Source organism: Miniopterus natalensis, chromosome 1 (genome assembly GCF_054644295.1).
Source record: "Miniopterus natalensis isolate mMinNat1 chromosome 1, mMinNat1.hap1, whole genome shotgun sequence".
Lineage (NCBI taxonomy): Eukaryota > Metazoa > Chordata > Mammalia > Chiroptera > Miniopteridae > Miniopterus > Miniopterus natalensis.
The window spans coordinates 1,265,162-1,288,853 of NC_142081.1; the positions used below are offsets into that span (position 1 = coordinate 1,265,162).

Genomic DNA, 23,692 nt, shown 5'->3' on the forward strand with positions numbered 1-23,692 from the left:
GCTGCTCGGCGGCCTGGGGCTGCGGCCGGCCCCGGACGCGCGGCGGAGGCGGCGGCGGCGGGCGGCGGGCGGGCCGGGCGCGCGGAGGGCGGCGGCGCGGTCACATGGCGGATGCGCGGCTGGGACGGCCGGGCGGGCGGGCGGGCGGCGGACGGGCCCGCGGGCGGCGACGAAGCTGCGGCCGCCCCGCCCCGCCCCGCGCGCCCCCGCCCGCGCGCCCCCGCCGCGCGCCCCCGGGCTCGGGCCGCGCCGCCGCCGCCGCCGCCGCCTCCGATTGGCTGGGCGGGCGCGCGCTCACCGCCGGAGGCCCAATCGCGGCCCGCGGCGCGCCCGCCGGAAGTGAGGTAGCGCGCACCCGCCCCGCCGGCGCCGCGCCCGCAGCCCCGCCCGCGGCCCCGGGCGCGCGCGCGCCCGCGCCTGCGCACAGGCCCCGCCCCGCGCCCCGCCCGCCTCCCGGGAGCCGACCCGAGGGGCACGCGGGCCGCCCGCCCGCCCGCCCACCCAGCGCGCTGCCCCGCCCCGGCCCCGCAGCCCCGGGGGCTCTGGGCCCCACGCACCGACCCGGCCAGGGCGCGAGCTGGGAGCCTCCGCGTCCCCGCGCGCCCCCCGTGTCCCCTGCGCCCTCCTGTCCCTGCCGTCCCGTGTCACCCCCAACCCCCTGGGCCCGCGCCCCGCCTGTTCCCCGCAGGGCCTGGCGGCGCCCCGGGACGGGGTGCAGTAGGGGGACCGGGGTCGGGAGGCGCACACCCCGCGCCCACCTCTGCGGCCCGTGGGGTTTCCGATTGCCCCGGCCCTGGGGCGCCCCCCAAGCTCAGGGTGCGGAATTGAGCCTCCCTAAATCCCCCCTGGGGTGTCCTCTTTCTGCCCGAGCCTCCTTAATGTGCAGCAATGCCCTGTCTGCGTTTTTTACGCAAGACAATGGAGCACAAATGCCTGGGCGCAGGGTGGGCTCCTGATCCCCCCCGCCCCAGTGAACTTGGGGACCCAGGCTAGTGGGAAGGGGGCGATGGGCAGAGCTGCCCACTGAGCGCACAGGATAGGAAGGCGGGAAAGGTCCTAGGAAAGGACATCTAGGTTTGGGGGCCAAGGAGTCCCCCCCATCCTCTTGGCGGTGGTTCTGGTCAGTCACCAGACGCAGAGGTCTAGGGAAGGCTTTCCTGGCACCTCTGTTTCTTTGTGTCCCCGGATGGCACAGTTGCTTTTATCTGGGGTTCCTGTGTGTCTCCTGTGGTCTACAAGTGGCTTTACTGAAATAAGGCAAAGCCATTGACTTCCACTGTCCTTCTGCTTTACATCCCAGAGCCCCTGGGAGCTCTTTCTCCTGCCAGGAACCCCACCCACCCGGCCTCCAGCTGTAACTCGGTATCTGGAGCCCAAAACAGCTGCGGCTGCTTCAAGCCAGGGGCGCCCTTTGAGAACAAGAGAATCTGTGTTTCCCACGTGTTCCTGCCCCTTTGGGTGGTGCAACTGACAGCACAAGGGTCTGTTCGGCCCGGCCAGCTGACTGGGTGTTGTCTTCCACTGCAGCTCCTGCCACTAGCACCGCTGGGTCTTATACCTATGAGATGGGGGTGTTCGGAGAGTGGGTAGCAGTCCCCGGGGAGGACAGGCTGCCTTTGGTGACAGCAAGAGACAGACACCCGTTGACCTCAGCCGCTGGCATGTGGCACTGTGGGACAGCGCAGGGTGGTCAGATGAACGAGCGGCCTGACGCTGTGTCTGTGTGCACCAGTATCTCGCCCAGGCATGGGGCACAACTGGGGGTCAAGTGAGGAAAGGCAGAGTGACTAAGCCGTGCACATGGGGGCTTGACTCCAGCCGCCCCCTCCTCTGCACCAGACACCCTAGTGAGCCCTTCCTGGCCACGACAGCCTGGTGCCATCCCCATTTGACAGTTGAGGAAACTGAGGCACACGAGGCCATGCAACTGCTAAGGAGAGGAGCCAGGTTGGGGGCCCACACAGTCTGGCCCAGAGTGTGTCGTCTCCCCCCTGCTCCAGCCCAAGTCACCGCTATGGTGAAAATGCTTAAATTCTTGTTTGAGGCACAGAGCAGACACAAAGACACACTGTTCACACTGTGCCATCACTCTGTGTGTTCCTTGGTTTTCTCAGGTGGAACCACGTGGAAGCAAAATGGTAGTGGTGACGAGACCGGGGACTTCTCTATTTTCCAAGTTTCCACAGTGCACAGATATTGCTCTGGTGATCGGAATTACTTTTTTTTGGCCGGAACCTCTTATTTGCATTGTCACTGGTCACCCTCTGCATTTGAACATGACTGCGTTCGTCTTCCTCCAGTGGACAGTGGGTCCCAGGAGGATGCCGTGACAGTGGGGAGGAGGCCCCCACAGTGAGCCCAGCATGGGGTGACATCCCCCCAGATGTGTGGAGTGCACCCGGTCTTCCTGGTGGCTGGTTCTTTAAAGCAGGAACTTAGTTCGACAAACGGGGTGTCTGGGTGTGGTTGGGCTGGAAGCCAGAGTGTATTCAGAGCCCTGGGGTCCCGGGAGGGCACCCTGAAAACCTTTGCTGAGGACCTGGCCATGGGCCCCCTGCCCACCACGTTTTTTTAATGAATTAAAGCCTCAGATTTCCCAGTGGTGCAACAGCATCCCGCTGTGTTGAAGCCCAAACTTCTGGGGGATGAGGTCCAAGCTTAAAGCCCCTTCCCTGCAGCCCCACCGGCGGTCGCTGGGAGTCCCTCCACTGCAGGCAGGGGCTGTGGCAACTCCCTGGCCTCAGATAAGATGAGACAGCCAGGCGTGGGGGAGAGGGCAGTGCTGTGGCACCAGGCTGAGTGGGCCCCTGTTGGCAAGGAGCCCCCCTCGGGGCCCTGGGATGCTCCAGGGTGTGGGGACCACGGCAGCATCTTCACGCATCTCCAGAACAGCAGGCTCATGCACGCGGAGTTGGCGAGAGAGGCAGGGCACAGCAACACCAGAGGAAACAAGCCAGCATGGACCTGAGGTAAAGGAACCAGCCACGAAGGACGTCAGGCCCTGGAGTTGTTGCCACAGAGGAAAAAACAAGCACGTTCAACGTCAGCTTGAGGAGGGATGAGGTAACATAAAAACCAAGACTAACCAGATTCCAAACGCAAAACCAAGGAGAACTTCTGCGCATTGAGAAATCAAAGTTCGGCCCTGGCCCGTGTGGCGCTGTGGTTAGTGCGTCAGCCCGCAAACTAAAGGGTCATGGGTCCAAGTCCCAGTCAAGGGTACATATCTGGGTTGCAGGTTCAATCCCAGCCTTGGTCAGGGCCCGTGCAGGAGGCAACCAATCAACGTGTCTCTTTCTCTCTCTCTCTCTCCCCCTTCCACTCTCTCTAAAAAATCAATGGAAAAAATACCCTCTGGTGAGAATTTACCAAAAAATAAAAAAGAAGTAAACAAATAAAAATCAAAGTTTGTAAAGTTCAGTGGATGGGTTAAAAAAAAAAGCACATTAGATGCAACTAAAGACAGAATCAGTGAAGCGGAAGATAAGTCTGGAGAAATGAACCAGGTTGCAGCACTAACAGAAAATGCAAGAGGTGTAAAAAATGTGGAGACAGCCCAGCCAACATGACCTAGTGGCTGAGAGTCAGCCTATGAACCAGGAGGTCATGGTTCGATTCCTGGCCAGGGCACATGCCCGGGTTGCAGGCTCAATCCCCAGTGGGGGTTGTGCGGGAGGCAGCAGCTCTCTCTCATCATTGATGTTTCTCTCTCTCCCTTTCTCTCTTCCTCTCTCTGAAATCAATAAAGAGATACATATATTTTTTAAAGACATGGAGACAGGTGCTCATAGTTCTGGAACAAAAGAAAACAGACCACGGGGGAGGCCACTTTGGCATCGGAAACCCTCTGAGTTGTGTAGCTTTAGGGCGGAGCATTCTGAGCAGGTGAGCAGAGTAAACGGCAAGTGTGGGGGTCCTCCAGCCAGAGCTGGCCCTGCAGGTGCAGGTGCAAGGACCTGGGAGACGGGTAGGTGTGCTACGTGGGGGGTGGGGGGGTGGGGAGAGAAAATCTGCTTCCAAAGCAGAACGAAGGAGGCATGGACAGAGGTGGAGGTTGGGAAGCGGGGACGTGACTGCAGGTAGGGTGGGTTTTGGAGGAGAGTCAGCAGGCTGGAAGCAGAATGAGTGAGGGTATGGGGTGTGGGATGAAGAGGGCGTACCCTTCGCTGGGAGGGATGGCGGGAGGTGAAAGGTGAGAGGGTGAGCCGAGGCGAGGCATGCCATACTCCGGAGGCAGGGGACAGTGTTATTAACGGGCATATTGACAGTGTAACTTGGATAGGTAGAGACCGTGGTGTGGGGGGAAGTGCTTCCAGGACACAGACAGCACTGCCCACTGGGGTGGGCATCCGGGAGACCAGACAGGAGACTGGGAGGAGGGAGCAGCAGGGAGGGGCCTCCTCTTCACGGCCGTGACTTACACAGGGGCCCAGGCCGGCACAGGAGGCTGACCGGCCTGGAAGCCTGGAGACAAGGGAGCCGCGGTTTCAGAGGCCCCGCCAGGTAGCGGAGGAGATGCTGAGCCAGAGGCGTGGCACCATCACTCGCACCACCAGCAGGAGGTAAGTCACCCGCAAGATGAGAGGCTGTTTGGAACAGCAAAAGAAAACAAAATACCTGGGAACAAACGTAAGAAGTTAGGCAATGTTAAAATCCCAGCTAGGTTTGCTCACTCCTTCACCCTGCACCTGAACTGTGATTTTCATCAAAGTGCTAATTTGGAAATGGTCAAATGAATTCTCAGGTGTTTATGGAAAACTGACTGTGAGCACGTGAGCAGGATGCTTTTGCAAGAGACGACTAAGGAAGGTCCACGTCTACGGTGAGGATGACAGGATGGGTGTCACTACATGCCGGTCAGTGGAACCAAGCTGAGGGCACGAGGTGAGAACTGCATCTCCACCGCTAGAGAAAGGATGGGTGACCCCAAAAACGGTGTTGGGACAACAGGTCACACTATTTTTTTAAAGATCTTTTAAAACTGATATATATATATATATATTTAAATTTCAGAGAGAGGGAGGGAGAGGGAGAGATAGAAACATCAGTGATGAGAGTCATTGATCGGCTGCCTCCTGCACGCCCCCTACCAGGGATCCAGCCCACACCCCAGACATGTGCCCTGACCAGGAATCGAATGGGCAACCTTTGGGTTCAGGACCCCACTGAGCCTCGCCAGCTAGGGCCACTTTTTTTTTTTTAAGCTGAATTTTTAATTCACTTCTTACACCAAAATAAATTCCAGATGGGGCAAGAATTTTATCATGAAATATGAAACTATAAAATCTGAAAACTTGGAAAAATAGTTTGTCGTCTTGGAGCAGAGAGAGCTTTTATAAGCAAGCCACAAACTGGGGGGAAATTGCCACAGACAGATCAAAAGAGTAATTTTAACTCATTAAGAACTCTTATAAGTCAGTAATGAAAAGAAGGACCTAATAGAAAAAATCTGCAAAAGACATGGCCTCCATTTCACATCCACTATTAAAAATTAAATTAGAAATTACAATAAAATAAATTGTGTGAAAAATGAAGGTAATACATACACAGCCCTCTTCCTGATAATTTTGGGACATTTTACAACAGTCTGTGCCCTTAGGTCTTCCCATCTGTGGTGTCTGCATGGGGAGCCACGTGCCCCTCTTCCCAGCTGCACACTCGGGGACCAGCACTGGCAGCTGGAGGTTGGCCCACGTGGGAGTATTTACACCACGGAAGTTGGCAAACAAAGCATTGCTTGATTTATTGTGCTGTTTATCAACAAATTTCTCAAAGGCCGTACCCCAGGAGGTCGGTCAACTCAGAAGAACTTGTCTCTCAGGCTCTCCAACTGCCATGGACCCTGCAGAGCCATGAGTGTTAGAGTCTCTGGGTGTTTTTCCCCTGCAGACAAATCCTTTCAGGGTCAGGGAAAAGATTTTTCAAAAAGCATTAAACACGGTTGTAGATGCTCCATTTTCCAGAACAAAAGACAAAGGTTCTGAAGCAAACAAGGGCAGGAGACAGCACTGTTGTTTATCCCTAATGAGGCAGTGGGGACAGTGCCCTCTTTCCTCCTTGGCCCTGAGCCCCCTCCCAGAGGTACAGCTGCATCCAACTGCACAGCCTCAAATCCCCAGCGGAAAGATGGATTCTGCTCCTTGAGGCCCAAGATGACAGCACATGAATGGGGAGCTCACAGAGCGAGGCAAGCACCCCTGGGTTCTGCCACCCCAGACTCCAGGTCTTCCCAGACAGTAGCCTCTGTTTGGCCACCAGGTCCATCACCAGGTCGTCCTAACTTTGGATCAGCTAGTGGTTCAGCTGTGTTTCTGGTTGTGTCTGTGAGGGTGGTTCCAGGTGGATCAGCATTTGAACCAGTGGCTGAGTAAAGCAGACTGCTCTCCCCAGTGTGGTGGGCCTTATCCAATCAGTTGAAGGTCTGGATAGAACAAAAAAGTGGAGGAATTTGCCCCTTTTGTCCTGTCTCACTGTTGAGCTGGGATATCACATCTCATCCTCTGCCCTCAGACTGTGACTGGTGCCCTCGGCTCCTCTGGTTCTCAGACCTGCAGATGCAGGCAGAATCACGCCACCAGCTTCCCAGCCTCCAGCTGGAAGACAGCAGATCGTGGGACTTCTCAGCCTCCACAGTCACGTGAGGAATTTCCCACAACAGATGTCCTTTTATGTGCACATCCTACTGGTGTTTCTCTGGAGAACCCTGAGGACCACCAGGAGCTTGAGAAGCTGATGCTGCAGTTCAGCTGGGAGGATCAGTATGTGACTGTGGCTGAGACGCCGCCCTGAGTCCATTTTTAACTATGTTGTCTGTCTGGGGTTCTTGTTGGTGTTTTGCTCTAGGGAGGCTCAAAGTTGGCTTTCTGCAAGTGGGCTTTCAGCAACTGGGCAGTGTGGCTCAGGGGGTTGGAGCGTAGACCCGTATAGCAAAAGGTGGTGGGTTCAATTCCTGGGCAAGGGCACATACCTAGATTATGGGTTCGATCTCCAGCCGGGGCACATGCGGGGGCTTGGGGGGGGGGTGGCAATGGATGTTTCTCTTTCATGACAATGTTTCTCTCTTTCTCTCTCTCAAATCAATAAAAAATATTTGCAAAAGAACAAGAAAAGTGCCAAAAATGAAAGAGGCTCCTCTGGACTCGAGGGGACCTCCTGAGTAAAGGAAACTGCTGGGAGAGCCGGGCTGTCTGTGTACCTGGAGGTGTCCCGAGTCTCTGCAGCCACAAATCCACCACCTGCAAAGTGAAGAGGCAGATGGGAGAAAATGCCTGAGACGTGGTGGCCAGGGGTTGGTACCCTGGGCACATAAAAGGCCCTGCAGGTGTGACGCCCCGAGGGCTGGGACCTGGAGCAGCCCTCTGCCTGCTGGGCCATGGATCCTGCAGCTAAAACTAGACGCGTCAACAGGGATGCGGGACCGGGTGTGTGCAACACTTCAAGTAGCAAAACGTAGGGAAAGGAATGTCCAACAGCAGAAGAGGAATGGATCGGCCGCAGGTGCACACCCACCCTGGGGAACATGGACCGTGATTGCTGGTGCCGTCCAGCCAGCATGGGAAACTGCTCCCCATGGGTGGCTGTGTGGCAGCCCAGGAGAATGTGCCGAGGAGGTGGCCCCGCGCTCACCCGGCCTTGGTGAGCCCTGAGAACAACGGGCACCTTTGTGTTTAATTTAATACTTCTCTGTGTTTCCTACAATGGAAATAGTGTCACAATAAGCCAGTGCATGAGTTAAATGTTGGAGAAAGGAGAACGGCAAGCCCCTAACACGGAGGTCGGCAGAGGGCGCTTGCCGGTAAGTCACAGCGGTGGACACCAGTGGCTGCCCCACTGTGAGCAGACGTTCAGATCAACGTAGAAATGGTTTCTGGTTTTCGCAGGGTTTTCTTTCTTTTCTTTTCTTAAAATCCTCACAGAGCATATTTTTTCCCATTGATTTTTTTAGAGAGAGTGGAGGTGAGGGAGGAAGGGTGAGAGGGAGGGAGACACATCGATTGGTTGCCTCCCACAGGTGCCCGGACCAGGGCCCCAGGGCTGGGGATGGAGCCTGCAACTGAGGTACGTGCCCTTGACCAGAATGGAACCTGAGGACCTTCGGTCTGAGGGCCTACACCCGAACCACTGAGCCGGACCGACCAGGGCTTCTTTATTTTTCTAACGTCTTACAATTAGCAGAAATGATTTTGGTCATCTTATGTCAAAGGAGTAAAGTGGGGGGCCCGGTCGGTAGAGGTGCCCGAGTGCTGGGTTTTGCACTGTAACAAGAGTGGAGGTGGGAGGGATAGTGCACTTTGGGGCAAACAGAGACCGAGCCACAGCAGTTTTCAGATTTACATGCGCCGTGTGGGACAAAGATGGGGATTCTGGTCACAGGCAGAAAGGCTGTGGGGTCCAGACAAACTGCCCTTGGGTTGTCCCTGCTGATGCCAAGAGGTGGAGAGGGAGTGGGCAAGAGCTGTAGGGCAGGTGGCCTGGGCAGGACTTGGTGACCACTTGGGTTTGGGTGACCAGCTCAGGTTCAGAGACTCCCATCCCCCAGGAGAAAGAGAAAATTCCAAAGGGGAGACCCAGAACAGAAAGCAACACAGCGCTGACTGATGTGGCTCAGTGGTTAGGACATTGGCCCGAACTCTGAAGGTCCTTTGGTTTGATTCCTGGTCAAAGGCAGGTACCAGGTTCGATGCCTGGCCCCGGTCAGGTGCATGCAGGAGGCAACCAATCACTGTGTCTCTTTCACATCAATGTTTCGCTCCCTCTCTCTCTTCCCCTGTGCCCCTCCCTTCCACTCTCTCTAAAAAGTAATGGCAAAAAGATATCCCCGGGTGCGGATTCACAACAAAAACCACGGATGCCTCTGTCTCTCTCTCCCTCTCCCTTCCTCTCTCTGAAATCAATAAAAACATATTTAGATTCGCCAAAGAACTTATATGCATAACCCATGGACACAGACAATAGCGTGGTGAAGGCCTGGGGTGGGGGGCAAGTGTGGGGTGGAGGGGGCCAAAGGGGGGGGGGAAGAGGCCATCTGCAATACTTTCAACATATACATTTAAAAGGAAAAAACATGTAAAAAAATGAAGAAAATAAAATGCGACAGGTATGTTCGGAAACAAAGGAAATTTCATGAGAGAACTGGAACCTAAAGAAAAAGAGCCACACGGAAAGCCCAGAGCTGGGATATAAAGTGACTGCAGCGCCCACTGGAAAAGAGACAGGTGGTGCCACGCCGCAGGGGGGACGCGTGAAACCGGGAGCCGCGCGTGGAAAGCACCCAGGTGGAAGCACGGAGGGGAAAGGAGGGAAAACACAGGGGACAAGGCCTTGGGGACGGAGCAAGCACCTCGCCCGGCGCGCCCGAGATCCCAGAGCGCGCAGTGGGGGCGCCGCGCCAAGGCCACGCCTGGATTTAATCAGCGTAAGGAGTAAAAAGTCACCCAGAACAGCCTAGCAGAGCTGCTGGAGATAGAAGTTTCAAAAGCATCCAGGAAAAAACACACACACATTATCTTCAAAGTGCAACAAAAAGATACAAAGCGGTGTTTGGACAAAGTGATGGAAACGGGAGCACAGCGGAGTGGGCGACCGCCAGCTGCCAGCTCCACGCGGAGCACCTGCCGCCGGCCACTCCCGGCGCCCCCACCTGGGAAGCGGCGGGGGAGCCCGACCCCTGCACACCCGCGATGCTGGCCAAGCTCCCCGCACCTCTCGCCGTCCCCACCTCGGGGCACCTCTTGGCGCTCGCCCAACCAGGGCAGAGAGGGGGTGCGCCCTCCTCCGGGCACCCCGTCTTCTGTGTGGCTCCCTGGCGCTCCCCTCGAGCTCAGACGGGAGGACACCCACTCCTCTCCCCGGGGATGGGGAGCAGAGAAGCCCCCCCCCCCGCTCCCTACGGCCCCCTGCAGGGACACCCCCAGCCTGCACGGCCGCAGCCCCGCGCGCCCGGCGCGCCCCCCGAGCGTCGCGTCGGCCGCGCGAGCCCTGGCCTGTGCGAGCCGCCCCCAGGACTCCAGGGCCCGCTCGCCACGATCGCGGAGCCTCGGCGTCCCGCGAGGGCACGAGCCCGCCGTGCGCGGGATCCTGGTTCGTGCGTTGGCAGCCTTGCCGGTTCCCGATTCGGGTGGCGCTCCTGCCTTCTCCAAACTGTAGTCGCGCGTTTACTTTTAGGGTTACTCCCGGGGACTTCCTGAGTGTTGGGGCGCCTGAGAACGGCACGCGTGGGTGGGGGGGACACAAAATGGGACTGTCACGGGTAACCGCAGGTGCGGGAGTCCGGTGGGGACAGACGACAGGACGGGGGCGGGGCGCATGGGGATGCCAGCGCACGATCCGCACGGGTCTCGGGGTGGCGGAGAGCCGCGGGGCCGCCCCGCCGGCGCGGGGGCAGGGGAGGGCCGGGCGGGGGTCTCCACGCTCCGCGATTCCCGGAGACCCGCTTCTCAGATCCCGCCCGGGCCCCGCCCACCACCCTGGCCCCGCCCCGGGCCCCGCCCACAGCTCCCCGTCCAGTCACAGGCCGCGCTCGCGGCTGCCCACTCGCTCACCGCTTCAGGCGCCTCAGGTCCCGCCCACCAGCCCAACTCCGCCCGGGGCCCCGCCCACAGCCCCCGGCCCAGTCACAGGCCGCGCTCACACTCCAGGCCCCGCCCACCGCCCGGGCCCCGCCCCCGCCCCTGCCCGCAACTCCCGGAGCAGCCACAGGCCGCGCTCCCCGCCGCCGGCCCCTCAGGCCCCGCCCATCGCCCTAACCCCGCCCCGCCCAGGCCCCGCCCCTCCTCCCGAAGCCGCGGCGCCGCCGGTGAGGCCTGCCGGTTGGTGGTGCCGCGTCGGTGGCGGTGCCGGGGCTCGGAGGTCGCGGGTTCGAGTCGTCGCGTCTCCGCCTTGGCCCCGGTGCCCGTCTCCGTCCCGCAGGCGCGGCCGTTGCTGACGGTGCGGCGAATCTGCCGCCGCGAATCGGCGGGCTCGGCGGCGGCGGCGGCGGAAGAGGCCTCGCGAGAGTCTCGGCGCGGGCGCGGCGGGGCGGGCCGAGCGGCCGGAGCGGCGGGAGCGGCGGGAGCGGCGGCGGCCGGGCCCGCGGAGCCGCCGGCATGACGGGCCGCGTGTGCCGCGGCTGCGGCGGCACCGACATCGAGCTGGACGCGGCGCGCGGCGATGCCGTGTGCACCGGCTGCGGCTCGGTGCTCGAGGACAACATCATCGTGTCCGAGGTGCAGTTCGTGGAGAACAGCGGCGGCGGCTCGTCGGCCGTGGGCCAGTTCGTGTCGCTGGACGGTGGGTCCGGGCCGGGGCCGCTCGCGTCCTCAGGGCCGCCGGCGCTCGCCGGGCCGCCGGGCCACGCGCCGCGCGGGCCGCGTCCGCACTCGCGCCCCGAGCTGTCGCTCTCCGGCCCCGGCTGCGCTGCGGAGGAGGGTCCGGGACGGGCACCCGAGCGTTCGCCACCTCGGGGCGGCGACAGTGCCCGGCCGGCGCCTGGGGGTTCGCCCAGGAGGTGGCGCTGCGGGCGCCGGGTCTCGCGGGGCAGCGTCCGGGCCGGTGCGGGGGGCCCGCTTGCGGGGGGGCGCCCGGGGCTGCCCCCGTTGGGTGTGAGGAGGGGCCCCCTGTGCGGACGGCCGTCTTCCCCTCCCCGCCCCAGGCGGCTCCCGGGCCGGGGAGGCAGCGGGCGGGTCCGCGCCGTCCGCCGGGCGGGCTCCTGCCGCGCGCGGGGCGTCCGTTTGGTGGCCGTGGCCCTTAGAGCGGCCTTTCCCCGTCCTGGTTGAAAACCCCGTGAGTTGCAGAGAAGTTTGACGTTTGGAGTCAAAGGCTGACGTTCGGATGCAGTCTAGGTGGTGGTTTTTTTCCTTTCCTAGATTGGACTTTTTTGGCACATCCTTGCCCTGTGTCGCCGTGTTTTCCTTCTAAAATTTCTATTCTTCTGTGTTTTGCATTTAGATCTATGACTTTTTTTTTTTTTTTTTAATTCTCACCCGAGGATATTTTTTCCGTTGCTTTTTCAGAGAAAGCAGGAGGGAGAGAGAGAGAGAGAGAAACATGGATGTGAGAGAGACCCAGCGATTGGCGGCCGCCGGCTGGCACGGCCCACGCCGGCCAGGGCGCCTGGGACCATATGAGTTTAGTTTATGGGAGGTGTGGCCTGTGGGTGGAGGCTCGTTGTTGCAGGTGGATGTCCAGCCCCAGCACCATTTGCTGCGGGACTGTCCTCGCTGGACTTGCCTTTGCTCCTTTGGCAATGGTCACTGGGCCTTGTTTGTGGGGTCAGTTGCTGGGCCCCCAGTTCAGTTGTCTGCTTGGTCCCAGAGCCAGTCCTTTGTCCAGACAACAGGGCCTGGTCTCCTGCACATTTGTGGTAAGTCTTGAAAAATCAGCCATGTTGTCCTGAGTCCCCCAGCTTTGCTCTCCTTTTTAAGGTGCATTTAGCTGTTGTGGGTCCTTTCCATTCAACTTTAGAATAAGTTTGTGTCTGTTTACAAATAGACACAGAACGGGGTTTGATTGGAATTGCGTTAAACCTCTTGATAAACCTGGGGCAGCTGGGCGTTTTTATCGGCCCGCCCTCCAGCCCATGAACACGGTAGGTCTCCGCACACGCCTAGGTTTCCTGCCGTCTCTGGTCAGCATGAGCCATTTTCAGCACGGAGCTCCTGTGGGTTTTCCAGTATGTACCTGAGGTCCAGCAGAACTATTGTGAGTGTTACTTTGAAAAACGTCACTTCAGGTTGTTCATTGCCAGTATATGGAAATATGGTTGGTTTCTGCGTTGATCATGCTAAATTTGTTAGTTCTAGGTTTTCTTTATAGATTCCTTGGGATTTTTTATGTCGACAACCATGTTGTCTATAAATAGGGGATGTTTTATTTCTCCTTTGGCTTCTCTTTCTTGCCTGAGAGGAGACTGACTGCCATCCTCTCGGTCTGGAAAGCATTGTCTCTCCCATTCAGCATAACGTTAGCTAGGGTTTGGGTGCCTGTTTATTATTATTATTATTATTATTATTATTATTGGTTCAAAGGGGAAGGTGGGGGGGAGAGAGGGAGAGACATGGATTTGTTGTTCCACTTGTTTACACAGTCATTGGTAGATTCTTGTATGTGCCCTTACCTGGGATCGAACCCGCAACCTTGGCACATCAGGACAACTCTAACCAGCTAAGCCACCCTGGGTACTGGGTATCTGTTCTTCATCTGTAAAGTTGAGGACATTCCCTTTACTCCTGGTTTGCTGAGAGTTTATCATGAGTGGGTATTGATCTTTGTCAGATGCTTTTCCTGTATCATCTGATACAATCATATGCTTTTCTGGGGAAAATGCACTTGGCCATAGGGTATCATTCTGTGTACGTGTTGCTGGACTAGACCTGCTAATATTTTATTGAGGGTTTTTATGTTTATGTTCATGTGGAATATTGTCTGTATGGTTTTGATACCAAGGGGGAACTGTTTCCTTCTCTTCTGTTTTCTGGAGGAGATTGTGTGGAATTGGTGTTACTTTTCCCTGACAGTTCGGTAGCCTGCACAGTGTAGCCATCTGGGCCTGGAGGCTTCTGTGTGAGGAGGTTTTTAACCACAGATTCTGTTTCTTTAATAGGTGTATGGCTTAGATGATCTGCCGCCTGGGTGAATTTGTGGTTTTAGGATTTGGCCTGTAAGATCTAAGATGATGAATTTTTGCAGGGGGAGCTGTTGGCACTACTCCCTTGTGGTCCCCCTGGTGTCCGCAGGGTCTGTAGTGATGCCCCTTTTCCCTTTCAGATACTGGTGTTTTGCGTGTGCTCTTGTTTTCCCTGTTGTATCTTTTGCTAGATGTTTATCAACCTTATTGCTCTTTTCAGAGAACTGGCTTTGGGTTTCATTGACTTTTCTCTTCTGTTCCTGCCCCCCACACGGCTGTGTGTTCTTCCTGGGTGACTGCCAGGGCGACCTCCGGGGCTGCAGGACAGAGGCAGCATGGTTTGTGGCTTCATCGCACGTTGCCAACCCTCCCCCTCCAGCCACCCAAGACTTTGATGCCTGTTGGGAGGACAGTAACGACCACAGTGGAAACAAGCACTGTGCTGAGTGTGCCCCTTGACCTCACGTTACCTGTCCTCCCTGGGCAGACAGGAAGCTGGTGCAAGGGGATGTACTCCTGGGTGTGCTGGACGGAGAGATGTGCTCCCAGCCATGCGCAGTGAAGTTGGTGCCCCGGTGTTGTGCGCACAGGAGCAGAGCTGGGCGCTGTTCGCTGGTGTGATTTAAAGGGGGTGTGGGGATGCCTCTCCAGCATGGGCTGACTCTGTCCTAGGGGCTCTGTCTCAGGGAAGTGCCGCAGGGGTCTTGGGTTCTTAGCCCCCTGGGGGATCCAGGGAGCCTGTGCCTGGGCATGGGGGAGGGACGTCACCTGCCCAGCAGCCGCTCTGTCCCCCAGGTAGGGTTCTCTCAGCCTGGTCTCTCCCCTCCCCATCACAGCACCAGTGGCACCAGCATTGACTTGGTTCCTCTCAGTCTCCCTGGTACAGCCGCGTTTGTCCAGCAGCCTCAGCTCTGCCACACTGCAGCCCGGTCTGCAAGCTGAGCTCCGAGTTGCTCTTGTCTGGATCCCGAGGCCACTGCTTTCCTAAGCATTCCTGCTCATTCTCTGAGAACTGAGTGGACAGTTAGCTCAGGGGTTTACTCCAGAATGTGTAGATTAGACATCAGGGCCCAGTTGCCAGAGGACCTGCCCCTCAGGCTCCTGCCAACTAGCCCAGTGCCCCTGCATCTGGGCCTTTCTCTGAGGCCCTGGGCCCCCTGGGTTCCCTGGAAGATATTCACGGACCAGCAGAGTGAGTCCAGGGTCCTGGGCTGGACGCACAGACAGCACCTTGCTGAGTGGTGTTGGTAAGAGTGGTGCTGGGGACACCCAGACCGAGTCCTTCGGCTGCTGGGCAGCTGGTGAGGGGGTAGGATGGCCGAGGGAACAGTTACAGGCTGAGAGGGATGGGTGCTGAAGACTGTGGTGCCCAGTGAAGCCAGAATAGCAAGGCAGGGGTGGAGCTGGGTGGCTGGGGCCTCAGTGGGTCCTGAGCAAGGGTCCCTGCAAGGGATACGCCCTGTGTGTGTCAGGACCTGTGGGGGCAGAGCAGGACTTCTCAGCAGGGTGCGAGGGTGGGCTCTGTGTGTGACAGGCCAGGGCAGCATGCTGTGCCCCGTCAAGCAGAGGGCCTCTGGACAGCAGTGCTTCCCTGGGTGTCCCCTCTGTGGTTAGTGACGCACCTGGGGGCAGAGGAGCTTCACTCAGCAACGTGGCGTCTGCTTCCTCAGCAAGCCCCTCTTCCTGGAAGCCTGCCGTGGTTTCCACAGCGACAGTGTCTCTGAGTCCTAGAGGTCCCCTGGTTATGAGTGATGAAGTACTTTCACATGTTTGTGATAGATGCCCCCCCTAATAACTGGATGAGAAAGGTTTGCTGACCCCAGCCCTGCCGGGGGTGCCTAGCAGGTGGAGCGACTCTTGCTTGCTTGTGCAGGTCCCTCTGTCACCACCCACCTGGCATGTGCCCCACCCATAGGGGGCTCTCCCGGCACAGCTGGCCTGGTGGCTGGGGTCTGAGTTCTGCATCTCTATCCTGTGCCTTCAGAGCCCCATTGAGGTCCTAGTTGGAGGTACCTGCTCTCAGGACACATCAGCTGACACCTGTCTGGAGGCCCTTGGGGGGGGACTGTGCTTGTGAGATGGCTCTGGCTGCTGTTCCCTCCCGTGGCCTGTGCCCAGGTTTTCCAGAGTCAGAACTTTACCCTACACACAGGCTCTTTCGTAGCTGCGTCGGGGAGGGTTCAGGCTGCTGCCACCCCTTAGCTACTCATCAGCCGCAAGAGATCTGTGTCCGGGCTGCATCCTCAGTGCCAGGGACTCACCGGGGTCTTGTCAGTGTCTGTGGGCGCTTTAGTCCATGTGCAGGCTCAGGCTGCAGGACACTGAGCTCCTCTCCCGTCCTGGGACCGCCCTGCTGGACCTCAAACCCCTCTCTTTAAGTAAATTGACACAACATTATTAAAGTTTTTGCTTACCTGTGTTGGAGGAACTGGAGTGCAGTGCTGTGTGCAGGTCTTTCTGGGGTGCCAGGGTCCCTCAGCCCTGCCTGGGCCCTGACTTTCTTTTTTATTCTTGGGGTGTGAGTGTTGCCGGCTTTGTCCCCTGCGCTCAGAGTGGCCCAGCGCTAAGATCCCAGTGGAGTGGAGTTGCAGGCCCCTGCCCCGCTGCCCGCAAGGGGGCGGTCTTGGCCTGGCCGCACCAAAACCTGTGCCTCTGCCTGTTAGTTCCAGCCTGTTGTATTTTTGTCACAGGATCTTGTTATAGGAACTGTGGCAGTAGATGGGAAAGAGAGAAGGGCACCTAAAGGCAAGAAGGCCATGTTTGGGCTGGAGAGAATTCAGCATCCTGGTCCTCGAGTGCTTTCCAGCCTTTATCTGTTGTAACCAAATCCCCAGTGGGTGGTGCTTGTCCAGTAAAAGATAGGGGTCAATTCAGCAAGCAGGCCCTCCTCTCCCCACTGCCCCGACTGACTGGGCCAGCGAGGCACCGTCACCGTCCTTGTCACAGAGAACACAGCCTGTGAGGGTCGGGCAGGCAGATCCCGGTTTCTCCTGGAGCACGTGATGCACTGAGGCTACGCACAGCGAGCATGGGGAGCATGGCGCGGAGTGTGTGTGTGCATGTGTGTGAACGTGTGTTCTGTGTGCATGTGTGCATGTGTGCACGCCTGTATGCATGTATGAGTGTAGGCACACCTGTATGCTGCGGTGACTGCGTGTGTGCATGCATGCGTGTGCAGGGGGAGCAGGACTCAGGAGCCAGCTCCCAGAGCAGGTCGACCCAGAGCAGCCCCAGGAAGGGTGACGGGCAGCCAGTAGGGAGAACAGGGAAAGGCACACAGAAACAGGACACAGGTCCCGGAAGTGCAGTGGGGGGTTTTGGGGGTGGGGGGTGTAGGGAGAGGGATGGAGGGGGAGGGCAGTGGTGGCACATGGTCGGGGTTGGGGAGCCTAGGGTGGACTCAGCTCTCTGGGCTTTGTGGCTTGTGGGGAGTGGAAGCCAGGTTGGAATAGATGGAGGAGCGAGGAGCTGAGCTAGGGAGATCGCATTTAACATAACGCTGGACCCCCCCAATTTGTGTAGCGTCTCAGCCTGTGGCTTGTGTGTAAGCAGGGAGGTGGCTGGGAGGAAGGCCACTGGTGCCCCAGTTCCTGGAGGTAGGACTCCGGGGCTCTGCCGTCGCACTGTCCTTCTTAGTGCAGTGGGACGCTCACTTATCAAAAGCACTACCATTTCATTAAATGTAGGGCGCTTGTTTTCTAAAATTAAAGTTTGGGGGTGTGTGGAAACAAACAGGCCAAGATGTGTGTGTCCTGGTCAGAGGCTGAGGGATCGTGGCCTTGGTCTGAAAGATTAGAAAAGCCGACGTCACCAGAACGGGTGGGAGATGCCGACCTTGAGCTCAGCTGCCAGAGCCTAAGCTACCAGGGGTCCCAGCCCCAGAGGTTGGGCACACTGCTGGCCCTGCCCCTTCCTGAAGACACTGGGTCTGTGGTGACCTGTTAGCGCAGCAGCACCCAGTGTGCCACCCGCCCCAGACAGCGTGCTCTGCTGGAGAGGACTCAGGCTCCCTGCCAGCCCCCACCGGGAGGCGATGCCCCTTCCCACACGCTGGACCAGCCCTCTGGCTGCTGTGACCACGGGAGGTGGCCAAGGAGGCCTCCAGCTCTCAGCCTCAGGCTCATGCTGCCACCTTGGCCAGAGGGCAGAGGGCAGTCCCCACCGGTTCTTGCTCCAGAAACACCCAGTGTAGCTGAGGGCTGTGGTTGCAGGTCTGCTCTGCCACGTATAGGCTAACTGGTCTGGTTTGTGTTTCCAGGTGCTGGCAAAACCCCAACGCTGGGTGGAGGCTTCCACGTGAACCTCGGAAAGGAGTCGAGAGCACAGACCCTGCAGAACGGTATTTCCCACTGCCTGGCGGTGGTGCTGGGCGAGCGGGGTGAGGGTGGATGCAGGGCCGGGGTGGGCGCAGGCCCCACTTCCAGGAGGAATTGTTCCCAAGTCCCCCCCCCCAGGCATCAGGACACCTCCCCGGCCTCCTGCAATGACTGTGCCAGGGCCGCTCAGTGCGTGGGGTCCTACCTGTTCTGTCTCTGTGAAGATGCACAGAGACACGAAGTCTGCACAGCCTGATGGGCAGCGCCACTATGGCCACTCTTTAACCGATGAAGAAACGCCGTCCAGCCCTAGGCATGACTCCTTGGGTGCTTGTCATCTCGCTGTTGGATCGTGAGAGTTCTTCATGGACTTTAGGTTCCAGTCCTGACCGGTGACCCACTGTAAGGAACATGCCTGCCTGTCGGGGGCGGGGGGCAGCGGCGCTTCACTTTGTTGAGGCTCTACCTGGACGCACAGATCGCCAGGTGTTGGGCTGTGATTATCCTTCATGTCAAAGCATCTTCTGAAACCTCTGCCGAGCTGCTTCCTCTGAGCCCACACGTGGCCTGCTGGGTGGGAGCTTATTCCCAACTCCCAGCTGATCTGTGGTTGGAGCCGTCCTCTGCAGGATCCCGTCTTTGGAGGCAGGGCATACTCCCAGTCCGAGTCCTGATCGCTCTCTCCTCAACTGGGACCTCTTGGGGTTTCTCCCTTTTCGTTTGGGAGACATTTCTCGGGAAGTTTGTTTTCTGTTTCTCTGTGTGACGTGTGCACAGGAAGGTCACGCAGTGCTCTGACTGAGCATGGACTGTGGGTCGTGCGTGTGAGTCACGGTCTCATCGTGGGAGGCGGCGGAACGTGCTCCACGTGCCCAGAAAGCCCCTGCTGTCTCCGCCGCTTGTCCTGTGCTTCAGAACCAGGGTGGAGCCCGGGGCATGTCCCTCGCTAGTGTCGGCGGTTGGCTGGTTGGCTGCTGTGTGGAACGTCGTGGTGTGAGAGCCCACTGGTGTGTCTCCCCGTCCTGTATGGGACATTGGCCTAAGGGGGACCTGTGTCCATCGTGTGTCGTCACCCTCCCGCCAGCAAGCAGCCTGAGGGTCCGGGAGCAGTGGAATGGTGCACTCAGGTCCCCATCTTTCCGGCGGGTGTGCGGGCGACTCAGAGCTGTGTGACGCTGTCACCGGTGCTCTGTGGCTGTTAGGAGGCCCTCTGCCCGTGTCATTTCCTACACACGTTTGTTTTTTTAAGATTTTTAGGTTTTGCTTTTTTTAGAGAGAGAGAAAAACATCAATGTGATAGGGAAACATCCATCACTGCCTCCTGCATGTCCCCTACTGGGGATTGAGCCCACACCCCAGGCATGTGCCCCGACCAGGAATTGAACCAGCAGCCTTTCTGTGCACAGGACAGTGCCCAACCCCGGAGCCACGCTGGCCGGCCGGCCGGGCTGATCAGGCCTTGGACTGGAGCGTGACTTACCTTTCTCTTGCTGATCTGTGGGTGTTCCTCCCACGGTCTGGGTTCGAGTCCCTTGTTGGTGCACATGTTTTGGATCTTCCCAGTGACGGCTTTGCTTTTCACTTTTTTACTGTCGTCTTTTGAGTTTTTAATTTGAATGAAGTTTCACTGTACCAGTGTTTGTGGCCAGGGTCACTGACTTGTTTAAGATGTTCTCGTGCATCCCGAGGTCTGAAGATGCTCTGCTGTGCCCTCACCCACAGGCTTTCCTGCTGTTTCACGTTAGGTCTGTGATTTACTCAAATCCATTGTCACACTTGGCGTGAGGTGGGGTCAAGGTTCACAGTTTTCAATAAGGACGTCCCCTGGTGCCAGTGCCGTCCTCAGAAGGGCCCCTGCCCCCATGCCGCCCATCGGTCACGCGATCCCGTGCAATGATGCTGGGAGGCCACAGGCCCTTCTCTGACCGCTGTGGGCTGTCCTGAGGCCAGTGCTGCGCCGTCCTGGTCCCCACGGTGCTGCAGCAGACCCGGCTGTCAGTTCCCCAGCTCCTGCGCCTTTCAAAGCTGATTTCCACAGGAGAGCTGCCAGACGTTGGGTGGGTGGACCTGCAGGTGGAATTGTGGTGGATGCGGCATTGCCTTTGCTGTGGGATGAAACCCTGCCCTTCATTCACTCTGTCCTGTTGCAGGGCTGGCTCGCCTTCCAGCTGTGCCCTGCGTGCCCGAGCCACGTCCCGGTGCCCAGACCTCCTGTCGCGTTCGTGTCTCTCTTTCACCAGGAGGGATGTCAGCGTTTCGCCCCAGGCTTCTTTGTGTCTGTTGAAGCGATTGCATGATTTTCTGCTTGTTTTGTGAATGTGGATGGTTGTGCGGATGTGGGACCCACCCTGGGCTGGGATGCGCTGTTCTCGGGTCCCCATGTCTGACTTTCCGCCTTGTGCAGGGCTTTCGAGTCGGAGGTTGTGGAAACACGGGCCTGTGGTTTTCTGTTTCTGCCTCTAACAAGCCAGCATGCGACTTACCAGTTTCTTCCTTAAACATGTGAGGAGTTTACTGGTGAGTGTCTGAGCTTAATACTTTCTTTGTGAGATTATAGTTATAATGTTTTTTTGGTTAAGCCTCACCTGAGGGTATTTTTTTCCATTGCTTTTCAGAGAGAGTGGGAGAGAGGGAGGGACAGAGAGAGAGACACATCAATTGGTTGCTTTTTGCATGAGCCCTGACTGGGGGCCGGGATCGAGCCTGCCACCGAGGTACATGCCCTTGGCCACAATCGAACCCGGGGCCCTTCAGTCTGTAGGCCGACACTCTGACCACTGAGCCACACCGGCCAGGGCTGTTCCACTTACTGACCTGTTCATTGGTCGGTTCTTGTATGTGCTTTGACCGGAGATCACACCCACAGCCTTGGCCTATCAGGACAACACTAACCAGCTGAGCTCCCGGCCAGGGTGGCAGTTGTTTCCTTTTTTGTTGTTACCCCTCACCGAGGATGTACTTCCCACTGCTTCCCAGAGGGAGTGGAAGGGAGGGAGGCGCTGATGTGAGAGACATCGATTGGCTGCCTCCCACACAGGGGTCCAGCCTGCAGCTGGGATATGTGGCCCTGAGTGGAATCAAACCCAAGACCCTTCGGTCTGAGGGCCAACCCTCCAGCCGTTGAGCAGGGCGGCCAGGGCGGCAGTTGTTGTTGTAACCGATCTGGCCAGGGGCTTATCAGTGCAGCGGTTGCGTTCGTCTTTCCCAGGTGTGGCTTTGTAGACGCGTGTAGTCCGATCGTCTCTTTCCTCCCGCATGTGTCCAGTGTGTGCTTTTTCAGCTTCCGAGTTGGAAGTGCCAGGGACTTTTCAAGCTTCCCTTTCCTGATATTTGCATTTAAAGCTGTACGTCTCCCTCGAAGCCTGGCTCTAGCTGTAACCACAGGTGTGGAGACAGCTGTGTCTCCCTTTAGTTCTGTGGGGTGTTTAGTTTTGTTTTAACGTTGCTGCAGAGAGAGTGCTCCCTCATGCCACACCTGCGGGCGAGCGTGGCCACACTGCTGACCAAACTGCGGATGAGGCACACGCGGCGGCTTCTGGGCTTTGCCCGGGCCTCTGCAGGTCATCAGGACCCGCTGGCTGCTGTGGCCGCACCTCCGTCTCCTCCCCTGGTGCAGTTTCTCCGAGGGGCCCTGGGCAGGTGTTCTAAGGTGTGCCGGGAGTCCCAGGACACTGCCCTGCCAGGCTCCTTCAGGAGCCCTGCGTTCTGCCCGCTGTCCCTTCGGCAGCACTCAGTCCAGCCCCACCAGACTGAGGGGGGGCGAGGATTGTGTCTACCTCCCGCGGAGCCTCCCTTCTGGGGGTGCCGGGCAGTGCTGGTGGTTCTGGGGCCCGTTTCTCCACAGCGTGTCCGCAGCAGTGGCCTCTCACGTGGTTCACTGCCCCCCCAGCATGCTGGGCTCCCGCAGGTGCAGTTGTCCCCTCCCTGTTCTGTCAGACTGTGGCGTGTGCGTCTCCGTGTGACTGCCCTCGTTGCTTCGTTTCCTCTCTGAGAGTCTGCCTGCACGGGAGACGTGCTGCCACACCAGCTGCCTCCGGGGACCGCTGCCCTGGCTGCGTCCTGATGGCCCTTCCTCCAGCCCGCCTCACACGTCAGACCTTCCCAGGCCCTCTGCTGGCACAGGCTCCGTGGTCACGTTTAACTTCCACAGACCCTGTCTTTTACCCACAGGCTGTGTGTACACTTCTGAGTCGGTGTCTTTTCTAAGATTCTGAGGCTACCATGGGCTTTGACAGCTTCCTGCCGTGTCTGCTCGCTGGCCTGGGCGGCTCTCCCTTCATCTTGCTCTTTCCCGCAGAGGGTGGAGATTCTTTGTCGTTCATGTTATACGAACGCGAGTCTTGAATTGGTCCCTTCGCTTCTGCAGCCCATGCCGGGTGCCTGTTGGCTTTGGGTCCAATCCAATCCCATTAGTGCCTTCCAGTGGGCAGTGTGCTGGACGGGTGTGCTGCTAGAGCGTCAGAGTGGCCGCTATCCCAGCCTTCCCCAGGGGTCCTTTGGGCCTGGGGGGCTTTCAGGGAGCCCTGTGGCCGGGCTGTGGTGTGGATTGGAGGCCTGCTGTCCCACACTCTTTCTCTCTGGCCTTGCCTCGGCCTGGAGGGAGCTGGTCAGCGCACCTGGAGGGAGGCCCTGTTCTCAGAGTGTCAGCGCTTCTGAGGCCCCTGCTGCAGCTCTGTTGTCCTGGAGGAGCCCGAGGACAGAGGCTGTGCCTAGTCAGGACTTGGTGTTGCAGGACGTGTATTGTTAATAGCGTCTCGTGCACTTGAGGCTGCATGTGCCTGCATTGTATGGTTTATTCTGTCCGCCTGCTGAGCTCGCATGAATCAAAAGCTCGCGCCGAGGAGGGGAGTGATGGCAGTGGGCGCAGGGTTCCTTTGGGGGCCAACAGGCCCTGAGTTGTGCTCACACACTCTGAACGTGCTAAACCATCGGAGCGCACACTTCACATAGTAGGTGTTGCAGTCTGAGTTGTGTTGCACTGAAGTGGTATAACCACCGAGCCCGCGAGCCCCCTGACTGTGGGGCTAGGCAGTGGGATGAGCCCCTGCCTCGAGTGAGCACCCCCGGGGAGCACCTCTCCTGCCTTGTGGGACGCGAGTTCCAGAAGTGTGCCACAGACTGGGAGGCAGCGAACCGGGCCTTGGAGGGCTCCCCATCAGCTGCTGTCCCTCTGAGCCGCGCGGGCTGTGTTGGCTGCGTTTGTCTCTGACGTGTTGATGGGGAGCCCAGGATTGGCTCTGCTGCCTTTTTCTCTAGTCCCTTAGGGTCCTGGTTTTGTCCAGGCCTCCAGGGACAGGAACAGTGACCCTGACCCTGACCCTGACCCTGTGTCAGTTCAGCTCGGCTGGGATTTGGGAGCTGCGTGGCCTCCGAGCAGCCTTGCGGGGTGCTTGAGGGAACAGGGTTGCATGGTGGGGTGGGCAGGGGCTTTGTAGGGGTCCCTCACGTAGAGTCAGGCTTATCCCCCAGCTGCCATGCGGTTCCTCAGGGCTGCTCTGGGTGCCCACCTTCAGGCAGTGGTCACTGTCAGGCCTCTCACCAGCTTGTGCTGGGTGGGCTGGCTTGGCCACGGGCCAGAGAAGACCCAGGATCTGGTGGAGCCCTTGCCTTCCCCAGCCACTGCCCTTGTCAGAGAGAGTGGGACCAGAGCCATTTTCTGTGGGCTGAGCAGAGGCCCCACATCTCACCTGGCCCGGCCTAGGGTGTGTGTGGTGGGCTCTGTCTGCCCGAGCATGCCCACGCAGCCGGGGGGTGGGCACGGTGGTAAGGACAC

The 23,692-nt window shown here is 58.5% G+C and overlaps 1 protein-coding gene across 2 annotated transcripts in view; it reads left to right on the top strand.

Moving 5' to 3' along the window:
* The first annotated feature begins 11,069 nt into the window (after positions 1-11,069).
* BRF1 (BRF1 general transcription factor IIIB subunit) overlaps positions 11,070-23,692 on the top strand; it is a 38,510-nt gene continuing 25,887 nt past the window's right edge. For both annotated transcript variants that reach the window (XM_087817854.1, XM_087817855.1), the window contains exons 1-2: positions 11,070-11,268; positions 17,862-17,942. In XM_087817854.1, coding sequence (XP_087673980.1) covers positions 11,085-11,268; positions 17,862-17,942 — 265 coding nt within the window. In that variant the 5' untranslated portion in view covers positions 11,070-11,084. The remainder of the gene's footprint in view (positions 11,269-17,861; positions 17,943-23,692) is intronic.